This window comes from Elgaria multicarinata, chromosome 6 (genome assembly GCF_023053635.1).
Source record: "Elgaria multicarinata webbii isolate HBS135686 ecotype San Diego chromosome 6, rElgMul1.1.pri, whole genome shotgun sequence".
Lineage (NCBI taxonomy): Eukaryota > Metazoa > Chordata > Lepidosauria > Squamata > Anguidae > Elgaria > Elgaria multicarinata.
In genome coordinates this window covers 11,442,094-11,459,778 of record NC_086176.1, presented here as the reverse complement: position 1 = coordinate 11,459,778, position 17,685 = coordinate 11,442,094, and the positions used below count along the sequence as shown (strand labels likewise).

At 41.4% G+C, this 17,685-nt stretch overlaps 1 protein-coding gene across 1 annotated transcript in view; it reads left to right on the top strand.

Moving 5' to 3' along the window:
* TNKS (tankyrase) overlaps positions 1-17,685 on the top strand; it is a 110,286-nt gene that overhangs the window by 65,395 nt on the left and 27,206 nt on the right. Inside the window, exons 12-15 of the mRNA XM_063128440.1 lie at positions 9,110-9,281; positions 11,636-11,715; positions 13,472-13,617; positions 15,035-15,200. Of these exons, the coding sequence (XP_062984510.1) occupies positions 9,110-9,281; positions 11,636-11,715; positions 13,472-13,617; positions 15,035-15,200 (564 nt within the window). The remainder of the gene's footprint in view (positions 1-9,109; positions 9,282-11,635; positions 11,716-13,471; positions 13,618-15,034; positions 15,201-17,685) is intronic.

Sequence of the window (17,685 nt, the reverse complement as noted above, 5' to 3'; positions counted from 1 at the left end):
GTCTGGGGTTAACAGAAGAGGCGAAGAGAGAAAGCAGGCACAAGTTCAGCAGCAACACCCAGCACATTTGTAGTTTGGATCCCAAGTATATTAAAACAGCCAAGCACTTCTCCTTTATTAGAGCTTTTTAGAAATGTAATTTTCATCAGCAGTGCTTTAATTATGTGTAAGACAGGTGCAGTATGAAATCCAGATCCCTGCTTCTGACTTTGTTCCTAGCTGGTTTAATAGGACCATAAAATACATTGATATACAAAGCCATGTATATAGCGTGCCATTTTCTAAAATTCTGAGCCAGCTGTTATCTTTTTCTATTTTTCTATGGGGATGCATTTTAGAAAAGAGCCTTTGTACTCACTTGAATGGAAAAACCGCTACATCATTCTTTATTCAGGCTGTTAATTCAAATGGTTTTTTCTCAAATTGTCTTCTAATACAATATCTAAACTCTTGGAAAAGGTATCTTGCTTGCTGATTTAATATAGTTGGCCAGTGGTTGGACTAGGTTCCAATAAAAGGGGATGCTCTGAATATTTATCTATTAGCAGTGAATGTATAGTTTAGTATCTTCCAATGGGGAAGATTTCCTTGCTCCAACCAAGGGGCACTAAATATTGCGCCAAAGACAGTATGATCCCTTCCTAACTCCGAATGGAGAAGCTGGAGATTGACTCGGGGACCTTCTGCATGCAAAGCTTGTATTCTATCAATGAACTATGGCCTCTGCAGAGCCTTAATAAGCCAGCAGTTTGATTTGGGCTTAGAAATAGGGTCAAAGCCAGTGCAACTAGCATATGGCCATAGCACCCAGTGCCAGTTAGTTCAGAATGCAGTGGCTAGATCACTAATTGCAATTTCTGGAGCATCTTCAAAGGCAATCCCTCACTGAGCTCATGATAGTAGTCTGCCCTTAATGAACTGGCAGTGACCAACTAGGAAAAAATCTTAGGCTTAGTTAAAATCTTAGTTAAAATCTTAGTTAAAATGTAAACATTGTTAGGAAAGGGATCAGATAAAACAACAATTCTATTACAATGCTTTAAAATAAATCTGTGGTGCAGCCACATTTGGAATACTGAGTGCAGGTCTGGTCATAAGGCAGTGGTCTTCAACTAGTCCAGACCCAAGTTCCACCTCGGACTCCCAACCTACAAGAGGGGACACATTTCACAATTTTCTCCATACCCAACATGGCAGCAACAGCTTTGCTGCAACCCATCAGGACACATCTTGCAACCCACTTTTGAGACGCGACCCACCAGTTGAAGACCATTGTCATAAAGGATAAGAGTTGGAAGATATACAGAAAATAACAACGAAAAATTCTCAAGGGATTGGAACTCTGTTTCTGTATGAAAAGACAAAAGCATTTGAGGGTGGGTGAGGGTTAGTTTAGAAAACAAGTCAAGGAGTAGGGGTGAGGAAACATGAGATGGAAAAGTGGCTAAAGAATTTCTTCCTCTCTCAAATTGATTGGCAGTACATTCAGCATAGACAAAAGAGAGTACTTCACACAACATATAACTAACCTGTGAAGATCACTAGTATGAGAAAGGTGATTGCAGGTGGCTTACATGGCTTTGAGATCGGATTTTTCCATCCCAAATCCATGGAGAATAGATCTCTTGGCAGCTATTAGCTAATATGGTTGTGAAAGCTCTGTGGTCAGAAGCTGCATAAATCAGATACCAGTTGTTGAGGAACAGCAGTGCGTTTGTGCACTGTTGCTCTGCTTGCAGTCTTCCTGCAAGCAGATCTGCCTGGCCTCTGTGACCTGCCTGCCATCTCTCCTCCAGCCATGGAGCAATCTGGGTTAACAGCAGGGCTCTGGCTGCTGCATCCAGCAAAAATGGTGAATGCTGCAGGCCTTCTAGTTCATCCAGAAGTCAGCATGTGCCCTTAAAGTAGCACAAGAGTCAGGGGTGTGATTTAAACTAGAAGGCATTTTAACCCCAATGCAGCTGGAAGTGGAAGAAGGAGAGACCCAGCAAGACAGAAAGAACAAAATACAGGCTGAAGAATCCAGAAGTGTGGGCCGCATCAGTCCCTACTGAGGAGTAGAGGCGAGGTGGAGATGGGAAAGTCCTGCACCGAAGGAAGAAAGTCAGGGGAGGAAACCACCCCCAAAAGCCATGGGAAGGGGGAAAGACAGAGAGAAGAAGGAAGGGCTCCATCACACCATGCTCAGATGCAGTCCAACATCATTAGTCCCCGCTGGATCCTACCTGAAACAAACAGGCCTTACCTAGAGACAAACATGGCCAGTTCCAGAGGACCTTGTGCTGCCCTCCTTACCAGCACATGGGTTGACCCACAGCTTGCAGAATCCTGGGAAGCAACAATTCCTTTGTCCAGTAGTCCAGCCAGTGAGCTGTAACCCTGTCAACACGCCCAGCTAAGGCATGCAACAGCATTTGCCACTTTTACTTAGAATCATAGAATAGCAGAGTTGGAAGGGGCCTACAAGGCCATCGAGTCCAACCCCCTGCTCAGTGCAGGAATCCACCCTAAAACATACCTGACAGATGGTTGTCCAGCTGCCTCTTGAAGGCCTCTAGTGTGGGAGAGCCCACAACCTCCCTAGGTAACTGATTCCATTGTCGTACTGCTCTAACAGTCAGGAAGTTTTTCCTGATGTCCAGCTGGGAAAAACTTTAATGACTCTGTTTTATTGGTTTTTTCTTAGAAATACCAGTGGTGCCATTATGCACTGAAAAATTAAATTGTATGCCAGCCTTCAACTCAATTCCTCCATCCTGAGGTTTAAGGGTGATCCTCTTCCCTGATGCTGTCACAATGCTCTTTTGGTCTGATCCAGTAGGGCTGCTCTTGTGAGGTGGAAAAGCAGGAGGTTAAGTGTGGCACAAAGTTCCCTAACTGTAGTAGTACGATCTTGTCCTTCTACTTATAGCAAGAGATGTGCGATTTCCTGTCTCTGATTAAGAGATCTCTATGCCAGCGTTATATGTCACCACTCATCTGAATGCCTGGATTGAGTAAGAATTACCTCCAGGTCTCCTGAAGAATGTGGAGACATAAGGTGTTTATTTTATATGCTGCAACATGATTTTATTCATTCTTACCATATATGAATAATGCTTTGGAATTCCATTTTTTTTCTGGTGTAGCTTTTGTTTTCTCTTTTTAGAAAACTTAATCAAATTTGAATTTTAAAAGAAAGCCTTCAGAGTGATTTGGGGACGCTTCTGTATAATGAGAGTTGTTCTTCTTTTAAGCAAGCTGCCCCCTCCAGCTTTTTAGGCCTTTTGTGTGCTCCAGATGATTGATATGGCTGCTATAGACAAGTCGGCTAGTAAACGTGTTTGCCGCTGGTACCTTATTGTAGCCTTATTTGCAAGGCTGCCCTAAGAATTTGATTCAGTGGGCAGGGGGGAAGTTAGTGGCCCACAAATTGGAAATGAGAATAGTTGCCAAAGCCCCGGAGTCCCTCCCACTGGCTTCTAAGGCTGCAGTTCAGCAAGATTGCTGTTGCGGGATGTGTGTGAGTGGGCTTGTTCTCATGCATGCCGCCTCCTGCCATTCCAGAGGTGTCATTTTGGCTGGGTGTTGCTACCAAGGATAGTCTCAGGCTGGGGAGAGTGATGTAGTCAGTTTGCAGAGGGCCACTTTTGCCAGCCTAGGGGTATCTGCGATGGCTGATATGCTCTTCAAGTCCAGATTAAAGAACCTGGGAGACATTGAGATCAGTTTATTGGTGACTTTTCTTTCCATAGGTGAGTGATCAGCCCTCACACAGGCTCCTAGAGCATGGGGCAGTGCTTATGCACTGGCAGACTCAGTGGTGTTCAGATAGGGAAAATGGGGAGCTCAGCTTAATTTCTATCTTGACCTCTTTCATACAGACTAGAACATGAATGTATTATGTGATGGTTCTTGTATTCTAGCCATTTTGGTTCAGTTGGCATTAACAAATTTGTAATGTAGCTTTAGATTGGAAAGTTGTAGTATATAGGGTTAAGTTCTGGGCCTTCTGTCTAGGTTTTAGGTGTCTCTGAGTCACCTTCAAGCTTCTTGTCTTTGGACTCTAGAACAGAAGCCTCCATCCACAATTCCTGGTCATATATACCTGAGGAGAAGATAGATGGAGAACATACTAGTAAATCTTTTCCTCTTCTGTTCTCCACCTCTAGAAAATGAGGATTTTGCAAACCCGCAGGGAGTCAGGAATACAACACTTTGTCAAAAGATTCTTCAGGTGCTGAGCTATTACATATGACAGACAGAACATACCACATAATTATAGGTGATGTGTGCTGCTTTACCCCAGAACAGCAACAAAGAGTGATGAAGTTTTTTTTTTTTTAACTGCTATCAGGGATGTAGAAAAATAGAAAATAATTAATTTTAATGGAAAATGTATATTTGGAAGGATAACAGGACTTTAAAGTGAATGTTAACATAGCTTATTATAACAGGTTTAAAACATGTGACAGTTGAATCTGGGTTGATGTCTTCTCATGGTGCTGACAGGTCTGCCATTTTGTAATATGAGAGAACTCTTCCCAGTCGGCAGAGCAATTCAGAACTGCATTATTTTATATCATGTAGACCAGCCTTCCTCAACCTGGGGCGCTCCAGATGTGTTGGACTACAATTCCCAGAATGCAGTCCAACACATCTGGAGCACCCCAGGTTGAGGAAGGCTGATGTAGACAATAACAATCCATGCAGCTGTCAACAGTATATTTGGGCAAGTTTAACTTTAGGGATGGCAGTGATCTTAAAATGGGCAGAGTGGTGAATTAATATACATGAAGGGAAGTTCTTTCAATAGATTAAATTTAATACAGATGAATGGAAAACAAGCAAGATTTTTTTTCTTGGTTGGGTCATGTTCATAGAAGAAGAGCAATTTGTTTTTAATAGATAACACACTACAGGAAAAAAAACCTTAATTTCTAGGGTCTGATCCAAAACAGTGGGTTCTGCGCAGACATTCCCTAGGATAGTGAAAACCCATGTTTAAGATATCTAAACATATCACGGATGTTCCTTACCGATGAGAAGATGCCAAAATAAGGGCAGGAAGCATCGTTTCCTACTCATGCCCTCAGTGTCACCCTCAACCCAAATCACACTATCAGAGTGCAGAAGGAGGAAGCGTTGTATCCTGTCTATGTAGGAATGAATGGAACTTTAGGGAAAAACAAAGAAAAATGATGCCCAGTAACAGGGAGAGTGATCATTGCTGCCACCATCAAGATGAAATAGTGGCAGCAAGAAAGGAAACCAAATTGTGTTACTCTCCATTTTAAAGGCACAGTGAAATGACTCGAATGCACATGGTTTCCATCTGAAGGGCATAGAGATTTATACCTATACGTTTCTGATCCCAATTCAAAGTGCTGGTTTTGACCTACAAAGCTTTTACACGGCTTGGGTCACAATACCTGACGGAACGCCTCTTCCGACATGAACCTACCCGCTCACTGCGCTCTACATCTAAGGCCCTCCTCTGAGGGAAGTGCAGAGGATGGCAACAAGGGAGAGGGCCTTTTCAGTGGTGGCCCCCCAATTATGGAATGATCTCCCCGACGAGGCTCGCCTGGCGCCAACATTGTTAGCTTTTTGGCACCAGGTTAAGACCTTTCTCTTCTCCCAGGCATTTAACAGCATTTAACAACATATGCTGAGTTTGTTTTTAACAGACCCCAGAATAGCTGTTTTTATAAGGATACTGTTGTTTTTATCCTTTTTATGTTTTTAAACTTCGTATATTTGTTCTTAATGTTTACTGTTTTTAACTTTTGTAAACTGCCCAGAGAGCTTCGGCTATGGGGCGGTATATAAATGCAAAATGCAATAAATAAATAGAGATCTGGCTTAATTGTGCATCATTTGCACTTTGGAAGTGAGTAGGCAGTCTTGTGCTCCACACACATTCGTGTGTGTACACTTATATATCTACATGCGCATCCCTGGTTTGGAGAAACATTGGGTTGATTTTGTGCAGGGTGCCATGCTGCTGTTGACGTTTGGTTCTTCTTCTTCTTATTATTATTATTATTATTTATTTATATAGCACCATCAATGTACATGGTGCTGTACAGAGTAAAACAGTAAATAGCAAGGCCCTGCTGCAAAGGCTTACAATCTAATAAAATCATAGTAAAACAATTAGGAGGGGAAGAGAATGCCAACAGGCACAGGGTAGGGTAAGCAGGCACAGGGTAGGGTAAAACTAACAGTGTAAAGTCCGCACAACATCAAGTTTTAAAAGCTTTAGGAAAAAGAAAAGTTTTTAGTTGAGCTTTAAAAGCTGCGATTGAACTTGTAGTTCTCAAATGTTCTGGAAGAGCGTTCCAGGCGTAAGGGGCAGCAGAAGAAAATGGACGAAGCCGAGCAAGGGAAGTAGAGGCCCTTGGGCAGGCGAGAAACATGGCATCAGAGGAGCGAAGAGCACGAGCGGGGCAATAGTGTGAGATGAGAGAGGAGAGATAGGAAGGAGCTAGACCGTGAAAAGCTTTGAAGGTCAACAGGAGAAGTTTATATTGGATTCTGAAATTAAAGTGCTGACAACCTTGCTGTTGCTCAAGGAGCACAGCATCTTGTGTAACAAGTTGCCATTTTGGAAATTGAGGTTGCCCACATATCAACAGCAACATTTTGGATGTCTGTTGTAATAGTCGGAACATTTACTTGTAACTATGAATATGTAGTTTTTCACCCCGGGACAAAATCATGAGTATTTATATGTAACAGCTTATATGTTGAGGTTGGTAATATTTTGCAATTTACCTGTACTTTAATATGAGTGACTTAAATGAATTAAAGTGTAAAGTTTTATTGACCACCTTATTCTACTTCTCTCTAAGAACGTTTTACTTGGGGAACCCACGGAGATGCTCGTAGTGTTCAGGTTGGCGTCCGCTGTGTTTCCATTAGACGGGAGTGTTTTATACAGCATTTTGGAAATGTCTGCTCCAGCTTCATGCTGGGCTCCCGTGCCTTATGGGTATACATTTTGTACATCCTTCCTGTTTCTATTGTAATACACTTGTTGGTAGATGACAAAGCAGTGAGGCAATAGACTAAGTCTAGGAAGCTATAATCACGTTGCTGGCTAACAGATTTCTGTCTTGACCGTCTATTCTGAAAAAGTTGGCTCCTCAGATTAACCTCTTTAAATTTCATGTTTGGGAATTTTGAGTTCTATCCCCTTTGAGCATGGCAAATGGCATTTTTTCCATCTGTCTTCTGATAATCATTTATACCTGAGCTCTTACATTTTTACTTCTCCCCTCCAAGGGAGGAGAGCAGTGGACATTGGTGGCTACTAAGAGGAGGGCTTTCTCCGCTGTGGCACCCCGGTTGTGGAACGAGCTTCCCAGAGAGGTCCGCCTGGCGCCTACACTGTACTCTTTTCGTCGCCAACTGAAGACCTTTTTATTCTCTCAGTATTTTAACACTTAATTTTAACTTAAATTTAAATTTTACTGTTCTAACTCTGTATTTTAATCTTATATCAATTTTGCTGCGTGGTTTTATCCTGGTTGTGCTTTTGATACTGTATTTTGTATTTGTGCTTTTAACCTGTTGGTTGTTTTATTATGGTTTTAATTTTTGTGAACTGCCCAGAGAGCTTCGGCTATTGGGCGGTATAACAATGTAATAAATAAATAAATAAATAGTCTTCCCCTGGTGGTGGGCTGGGAAGACAATCTCCATGTTGGTGTTTGGCAGAGGAGGCGGAGGGGCCTTTCTTCTTGATCCCGAGATTATCTCCTATCTCTTTGAGTGTTGGCAGCCTTCAGCAAGGCACCTCATTTCTTGCAAGGAAAGAAAAAAAATACCCTGCCCCAGGTTTCCTCCCCGTCAGCAGTTTGAGTTGCTGCTACATAAGCACCTTCCCAATATCACATAGAATGCCAGAGACCCAGGCTACCTGATGCAAATGATGATTTCCCGACAGACAATATTCCAGGAAAAGAGCCCTCCAGAAGAGGTATCTCACCCAGAGGTCATGGGAGAGAGATCCAGAAGCCATCGCTGGCTTGCTTCCCCATGAAAACCAAACACAAAAAGTAGGCTATACCAAACCCCTCAATGAGGACAAGTGGCCAGTTATGCAACGCTAACTGTTTCGTCCTTCCAAGTCTTTGTCTAAGCAGTCGTTAGGCAATTTAAGTTCGGACGGCAGCAATATCAAAATCCTAGACTACAGGTAGGGAACCTGTGGCCTTTAAGATATTGTTGGACTACAACTCCCAACATCATTGACCACTGCCCATTTTGTGGGGGGATGATGGAAGATGGAGTTCAACGGCATTTGAAGGCCCACAGTTTCCCCATCCCTGGCCTAGACCAAAGTTCAGGCAGACTCCAGATATTTCTGGAGCAAGACACTTTCCCCAATGTGACAACGTAGTGTAGTCTCCTGGTTTGTTGGGCATCTTGTGGAATTTATGGAAACCTGGACACACTTGACTAGTGATTAATGGGTCCTAGAACTGGTTACCAATGTCTACTCACTGGAGTTCAGTAGCATTCTCAAGGACACAGTTTTTCCTAGCCATTTCTTGCAACACAGCCAAACACCAGTGGCTCTCCAGAGCTCTTGTATACATCCTGGAAATCAATATAGTCAAACCTATTTTTGGCCTAAAAAGTGGTGTTGGGTCATTTTCTGTCTTCAAGATTTTGAAAACAGTTCCTTCCTTTGGGGAAGAAAAATATCTCAATGCCAGCTGCCCTTCTTCCCCCAAAGAACAGAAATTCACAGAGAATTTCAAAATTCTCATTTTCATTTGTTTAACTGAATGGGATTTTATTTTCCAGCAGAAAGGACAAACACATATTTATTTTACAGTTAAAAGAAATTCTGGTAGCTCCATTTTTACCTTAACCATTTCAGTTAATCACCTACTTCATGTGAAACAAATGTGTCTTCTAAGTAATAATTGGAAGAACTTAATTGATCCTATATTATCCTGCGGTGTTTATGTAACAACACAGCAGGAGGGCTAATGAAATTAGTGTGTTGTACAATCTCATTTAACTTTGTTCCTTCCGTTCACAGGTTAGATTTGGAAAGGAAAACATCTGTAAATACTCCATATTGCTAAATAATATTGATTTCCCCCCTCAGATGAATGCACTGGACACACTTGGACAAACAGCTTTGCACAGAGCTGCTTTGGCAGGTCACCTGCAGACTTGTCGCCTCCTGCTGAGTTTCGGCTCTGACCCCTCCATCATCTCCTTACAAGGTTTCACAGCAGCACAGATGGGCAGTGAAGCAGTGCAGCAGATACTGAACGGTGAGTACCCTACCATTTGATAATAAGATGTTGCCAGACCATGGGTAATGGTAGCCAGGCTCTTTCTATCCAGGAGGAACTGCAATTGGTACAAATGGCCTCAGTTGGTAAAGGGTGCCACAGAAGCCACGTAGGAACCCGGGGAAACCACGCAGCTCGGCTTGCAGGAAGTAGTAGAGTTGGGCATGCCGCGGACGTTCAGTCAGTTTAAAAAGGGCCGGATTTCCCAGCAACAGATATTCTAGTTTGTGTGCACATTCCCGCCCCCTCCACACACACACAGCAGACCCTGAATGTTGTCCTCAGGGCCAAAATGGTTGTGCAGCTCTGCTCTTGATACTTCACTCTTCTTCCCTCCCCATTCCCTTAGATATTTTATGGTTTTACTTTATTAGATTTCTTTTAAATCTTGTACATGCATCTTGTAGGTCCTTGCCCTAGGGCTAGGCAAGTGGCAAAATGGAGCTTTTCAAATGAGTTAAACCAGTTGGGTGAATATCTCAGAGCTTGTTTTGATGATTGTGGGAGCGAAGGTCACTTGGGTTAAGAGCAGCCATAAAACTGGGATAATTTGAGCCCAAAAGCAAAAGAATGCAAAATTGAGCAACTTCTGCCCACCTGTGCCACGTGCGGTAGTTAAAAGCAGTTGAAACCTCTTGCTTGAGAACATCTGCCAAACAACCAAGAGAAACATGGACATTTGAAAAATATTCTTAATCTACCACATATCTGACTTTCAAAGTATGACTTTATATGTCTGTGAGCATTAAATGTAGTGGGACAGGTGTGCTAAAGTTGGGGTGCCACTGCCACTAGTTTCTATCTTCCGCTTACCCTTAACCACCTTAATAATAAGGCGGGATACAATATCAAGAATAAAAGTAGGAGTCGACTTATGGATCTCAGCTTCTTTCTTCAGCAACGTTTCAGCCTATCTGGTGTCTATTGGGGCTGGTGGGGAGGAGGGAAGGGCAGCTAGCAGTAGGCAAAAGTGTGTGTGTGTGTGTGTGTGTGTGTGTGTGTGTGTGTGTGTGTGTGTGTGTAAGAGGAATAGCAAGGCATTGGAGGCTGCAGGGAAAGCCCACTAGGTTAAAAAACAGAAAAATTAGAGAGAGAATGAAAATGTGCATATATATATTATATATATGGTGGAAAACAGGAAGGAGTTGGGAGCTCCAGGGACCCCCTTCCCCATGCTCTCTTACATGCCCCAGGCCTCTAGCTTTTAATATATATAATTAAAACTTTAAAAATAGCAAGGAGCTCCATGTGTATGTCTCTCTCTCTCTCTCTCTCTCTCTCTCTCTCTCTCTCTCTCTCTCTCTCTCACACACACACACACACACACACACACACACACACACACACACACACACACATGCACACAGCCCTATTTCTATTCCCTTTAAACTCACAAATCAAAGAAGTAATCTATTGTCTGGCAGCCGCCGTAGACTCACTTGATGGTCCAGTCTTTCTCGATAGCCCAGCATGCACAGGAAGAATAACAAAAATACACCAGATATACCGATTGGCTGTGGGTGCCCTGAAAGACTGCCCTGTTCACGAATGAATCCCTGGGTCATTCCTGATTGGCTCTGGAGGACCTGATTAGGCCCATATTTGGGAATCCGGCAGGCCGTCCAAGAGCACTGGTCTGCCTGCCTGCTACCTCTTCATTCATTAACAATTGAGAATGCCTTACAGGAAGGAGGATACAGAGCAGGCAGATATACTGAGAAGCACCAGTGAGCCTCACATCACCCCAGTCACTGCCAGTAACAGTAATGTAGGTCAGGAGGAAACTGATCTGGCTGCATACAATTAGTGAATGACCAAATCTCTCTCTCAGTGAGGAGAAAGAACCGTGGCAATTCACCCCACCCCTTCTTAAAGAGAAAACACTTCTGTCTTGATCTTTCACTCATAAGAAGCAAGATGAATTAATTTTTTTAGACAGGAATAGGCAGCTGCGTCCTACTGCCTGCTCTCAAACCTGTTTCATAAAGTTATTGTCCTGTTCCATAGGTAAGGATAGACCATGTTTTCAAGAATTGCATTTTTATAAGTAAGTGGAGGATGTTGCTTTTACTTTTTCATATCCAATAAGATGAACACAGCATGAAAAACTATGATTTCTGTCATGGCTTGATAATATAATGTAATGGCAGATAATAGCTTATCTAAGACCATCCAGTTTGCTCATAGGAGAGGTGAGATTTGAACCTGGAATGTACTGACTTGTAGCTCCATCTTAGTCACTATGCTGCACTACCGGTAGGGGCAGGGGCATTCCTATCTTGAGAGAGAACAATATTTCCCCCCAACTTAAACGTTTCTTGTCTGTCATGTAGAGAGCACCCCGGTACACACATCTGATGTGGATTATAGATTGTTGGAAGCCTCTAAAGCTGGAGACTTGGAAACTGTGAAGGTACGTTGGAGCAAATAACTTCTGTTGTGCGTTGTACATTGTTTTCATGACTAGTCCTATTTGCCTAGAAAGAGGGAAAGTATTGTGTGATGAATCTGCTTTGGGTGTATTCCATTACACATCTGGATAATGAGCAGATACATTTATTTATTATTTATTTATTTATTACATTTCTATACCGCCCAATAGCCGGAGCTCTCTGGGCGGTTCACAAAATCTGGGCGGTTCACAAAACATTTGATTGTTTTGGAAGCAGTGGGACTAAACTGATTATAATTGCAATTGTATTGCAGTTGGAACTGTATTACAGATTATTCTTTTTAGTAACGGGTACAACTAGACAGGGGTAATATCTGTGGTTTATAATGAAACTCATATTATTGGAATTGGTTTCATTTCTAAAAATAACATTCACCAATGGTCTTATTGTGGCAAAACTTGTGCCACAAACACAGTTATTTTTAAAATTGACACAGGAAACTTTAGTTTTCTTCCTACAACAGACTAATTATTTATTTAAGCCACGTTGAGATGTGGTGATCATGCAAACCAGCCCATTGTCAGCAAACAAAAAGTCTTCAACTCAAAATAATAAGTTTAAATGCATTCTCACAAATAAAACATGGTAAGAAATTTCGGAAGTGCTGTTGCATTGGTCTGTGGTAGGAAGAATACTAAAGATTCCTGTGGCAATTTAAAAGATATTTAAGCTACAGTTGGTTACAGTGTGCTGATAGCCATTTTGAATATACAACCTTGAGTTGGGTTGCTATGATTTGGGTTGCTATGATTTGTGGTGTCATCCAAACCTGGGCAGCCAGAATTTTTGAGGGTTAAACAATCCTCAAATAATTTTATTTATTTATTTATTTATTTATTTATTTATTGCACTTATATACCACTCTCATAGCCAGGGCTCTCTGGGCGGTTTACAGAAATTCTAAAATTAAGATAAAAACGAGTATACAAAATTTAACATTCTAAAACACAGAACATACACACATAAAGCATTAAAAACCGTTAAAAACTAAACATGTGGGTGATTAAGATGTGCCGCCATGTGCCTGGGCAAAGAGGAAAGTCTTAACTTGGCGCCGGAAAGATAGCGTTGGTGCCAGGCGAGCCTCGTCAGGGAGATCATTCCATAGTCTGGGGGCCACCACCAAAAAGGCCCTGTCCCTTGTTGCCACACTCCGAGCCTCTCTTGGAGTAGGCACCCGGAGGAGGACCTTAGATGTTGAACGTAGTGACCGGATATATTAATAACCCACAGTCTGTTGTATGGTTAAATAAGCCATGGTTGGCTGCAGTGATCATGCAAACCAGATCAATGCATAGGCTGTACTACATCAATTCAGGTCTTTAAACAGAACAGTTATCCACGTACACATGCTCAAGCAGCAAATTATTGTAGGACTAGGATTAAAACATAGTTTTCCTGGTCCTGTTTCATTTTGAATCCTCTCAACCACGGTGAATACTAAGAGCTATTGACATCTGGGTTTGAGTATCTTCCTTCATGGAAATTTAGAATATTTACCTATATGCATTATTTTGGTGTTCTCTATTGCAAGAGAACCACTTAGTGATTTAACATTTAAATGAAGAATTGAGACTAAAAATAGTCTTGAGTGTCATGAAGCATCGTCCTCGCTCATTTTTACACTTAGGGTAGGTGGTGACTGCATGAAAATGTAAGACATTTTCTGTTGTGTGTTTCTTTACACTCTGTTTTTCTTCTGCATTTTCCCCACAGCAACTTTGCAGTCCCCAAAATGTGAACTGCAGGGATTTGGAGGGGCGCCATTCGACCCCACTGCACTTCGCTGCAGGCTATAACCGAGTATCAGTAGTGGAGTACTTGCTTCACCATGGAGCAGATGTGCACGCAAAGGATAAAGGGTAAGTGGGACTCCCCAGTTAACTGTTTTATGTGTGGATGGAATGGCTTCTTTCCTTCTTCCCATAAGCTGGACTTAGGTTTAATAACTCATTCGCCACCTAGAATAGCTCCAGTGGAGATTTAGCAGATACTCTGGGGCAGAAAAATAAGACCACCTTTTGTTGCCAGGCAGCATTTATGTAGTAATTACTGCATAAGGTTACAGTTCTTAGTTGTATCTCTTCTTTAGATTACTCCTTAGAATTGGCTACTAATTTAATGCTTATAATTTTTAAGGCTTCAAGTTCTATCAGTTGTTAGAAAGATAGTTAGATAAAAGAAAAATTAAAAGGGGGAAATATATCATGGTATCCAAATGGAGCAATGGAGCAAAAAAATGGCTAAAGGATAATAGAGATTGCAGAAAGAACACCAAATTGGAGGATTTGATCTTACAAGAAGAGAAAGACAAAGAAGAAAATAAATTGATAAAAGGATTAATGAGCGAAATATATAAGATATTATTGGAAATGGAAACTCGAGAAGATTCTGTTAGGATGGTATGGGAAACAGATTTGAAGGAGAAAATGGAGCAACAGGACTGGGGGAGGATATGGAAACAAAGAGTGTTAAAAATATGTCTGTAAGGATAAAAGAAAATTATTATAAGATAGTTTGGAGGTGGTATCTAACTCCAATAAAATTAAACTTAATAAATAAAGAGAACTAAGTACTTTGTTGGAGAGGATGTCAGGAGAAAGGAACGTATATACATATGTGGTGGAATTGTGAACTTGTACAAAAATTATGGGAAATGGTGTATAAAGAGATAAATGAAATAACTGGAATGGATTTAGAAGAAACACCAAGTGTAGCATTGTTATCAATGTATAGAAATCTTAAATGTAACCAGATGGAAAAAGAATTAATAATGAACCTGTTAACAGCTACAAGGTTAATGATATCCAGAAATTGGAAGGTTCAAGGAGATTGTGATATAGAAGATTGGTATAAAGAAATATGGGATATTGCTATAAATGATAAATTAACATGTAATATTAGATTTAGAAGGGGAATAACAAAAAACAATGATTTTGAAGAGATATGGAAATTGTTCCTAGAACATGTATTGTCAAAAGGAAGAGGAAGAACACCTCCAGAAGACTCAAAGCAATTTTGGAAACTAGAATAAGATCCCGAGGGTGGGGGGCACTTATTAATGTGAGTTAGTTCAAGAAGTAGAATGTACAGCTAAGAAATGAAGAGGAATGTTATTGTTATGTATGTATATGATTTATTATGTGTTGTTAAATAATACAATTTTAAAAAAGGAAAAGAAAGAAAGATAGATGTCATTGTGGAAAAAGAGAATACCAATTATCTTGAAGGATAACTTTAATTTTTTACAGTTTATGATTTGTTTCTCTGTTTAATTAGTGGCTTAGTACCCCTGCATAATGCCTGTTCGTACGGACACTATGAAGTGGCAGAGTTATTGGTGAGACATGGAGCTTCTGTCAATGTCGCAGATCTGTGGAAGTTTACGCCACTACATGAAGCAGCAGCAAAGGGAAAATATGAAATCTGCAAGCTCCTTCTAAAGGTATGTAGATTTTTAGAATTTTCTTCTGTAACTTTGCTTTTGCCTAGCTGTGGTGCATGGTACCATATGCAGCATTTCTGTGAACCTTTGATAGCACCAGAGCTATCATTAATAATAAATAAGTAACTGTAAATAATATTAATAATATAATTAATTATATGGAAGACACTGTGGCCTGCTTGAGATTGCAAACTGACATACCTTTACAACTAAAAGCAAGAGTTTCGCATGTGTAGTGTGCAATGGACACCTGAAAAGAATAATCTGAACTTTACTTATAATTGGATTCTAATCTGTTGAATATTAGCTGCAACAGTTAGGATTAATTGTCAGAAGTAAACCTATTTGTGACCAGGGAGGCTGGGGAATGAATTTCTAAAGTTGGCTATTTCCCCTCTCCCGCCCCGCCCCCCTGCTTTTAGTACTGTGGCAGTACAGTAAAAGTCCTGTGGTTGCTGCTTTATGCATTACTCAAATTGTACCGTTGTGAAGACAAACTTTTGGGAGTTATATAGATTTGACTCTGGGCTTAGAGGAAACTGCTGGGTTGATTTGCAGAAAAATAATCATTGGGTCAAATTTGCCCCAGAGTCCACAAAAGCTCAAAAATTACCTCTTGTGGCAATGTGCTTTCATATATTCAGTTGAGCATGTGTAATTTCTGAGCATGGCTACTTGAAGCAAAGCTGAGAAGTTCCAAGACAGGTGAATCAGGACAGTCAACGTTACCAGTCACTTGTCTTCCAGCCAGATAGGAAAATTTTGAGGGAATCTATTTGAACGCTGTCCAAGAAGTTTGCTGGATGCTCCACATCAATGTTATATTGTTCACGTGAATATGAGATGATCAGAACAAAGTTTTCGCCCCTGTTTTGTTTCTAACAGAGGCCATGGAGATGCTTCTGGGGAACAAATAAGCAAGGCACGAACAGTAGTTCCATATTCTCTTCCCTGATATGGAGAGCGGGGACAGTAATGACCCACCCTGCTCGGTTCAACTTGTATCCCTAGATCTCGCTGACCTCTTTCTGCTACTCCTACAGCCTGTTGAAGAGCAGACTTGAGAGTTCATTATGAACCCCATCTGTTCGGGAACTATTTTTGCAGGGGAAAGTGGTGTAATGGGAGGCGGGGGGGGGGGATTGTCCCTCTCCACCAAATTATCAAGAAAACTCCTTGGGGTAATAAGGTGAGGCTGCTGCTGTCCGCATCCAGTTCTGAACGATATGTTTCTTTGAAAAATCACAAGCACCTTTCATAGAATCATAGAATCATAGAGTTGGAAGGGGCCTACAAGGCCATCGAGTCCAACCCCCTGCTCAATGCAGGAATCCACCCTAAAGCATCCCTGATAGATGGTTGTCCAGCTGCCTCTTGAAGGCCTCTAGTGTGGGAGAGCCCACAACCTCCCTAGGGAACTGATTCCATTGTCGTACTGCTCTAACAGTCAGGAAGTTTTTCCTGATGTCCAGCCGGAATCTGGCTTCCTTTAACTTGAGCCTGTTATTCCGTGTCCTGCACTCTGGGAGGATCAAGAAGAGATCCTGGCCCTCCTCTGTGTGACAACCTTTGAAGTATTTGAAGAGTGCTAGCATGTCTCCCCTCAATCTTCTCTTCTCCAGGCTAAACATGCCCAGTTCTTTCAGTCTCTCTTCATAGGGCTTTGTTTCCAGACCCCTGATCATCCTGGTTGCCCTCCTCTGAACACGCTCCAGCTTGTCTGCATCCTTCTTGAATTGTGTTTTTTTTTAAAAAAAGAAAGAATATATCATTGCTTATTTGTTCTGTTATTCTTCTTAAGTTGTTTATATATCGCCTTTCTGCCTAAATACTCATAATGGTTCACAGTTTTACATTGTTGGCAATTTTTAAAATAATATTTGCAAGTAGCCCTCAAAGTAGCCTGTGTCTTCTGTAGCTAGTCCTTGTGAGCAATAACAAGATATGGCTCTTGTATACATAGGTTCTGTGTATAGAATCTACGTATACAAAACCCATACTTTGTTATTTCTAAGGAACATATCTTGGTCACATCACTTTTGCAGGAGGTCAGTGTACAATTCCAAATTATACCAGTCCAAAGCTATGCAAAGATGTCTCCCCTTTTTCCTGTATTGATATCCCCCTCTCTAAGGAAGTCCATGGTGTCTTTGTGGTAATTTAATCATGCAGTGTATCTCATGAACCCCATGGCCACTGTCCAGCACAGGCTTAGTTGCACTTGAGTTCCTTTAATTTCAATGGGATTTTAGTCCCTGCAACTAGATGGATTGTGGCCCATACTTTCAGACATGCATGTGATTCCCTTAGTGCACTTCTGTCCTTTGGGAAGCTTGTGGGAGGGACAGCAATGGAATGAAGTCTGCTTAAAGTCAGGTACTGTTGTGTAACTGGATTTTAGCATAGTGTCCCTTCATGTCCTCAGTATCTAAATTTAGATTGTGAGCTCCTTGGAGTCAGGACCTATCTTTTTTTTCCTACTTAT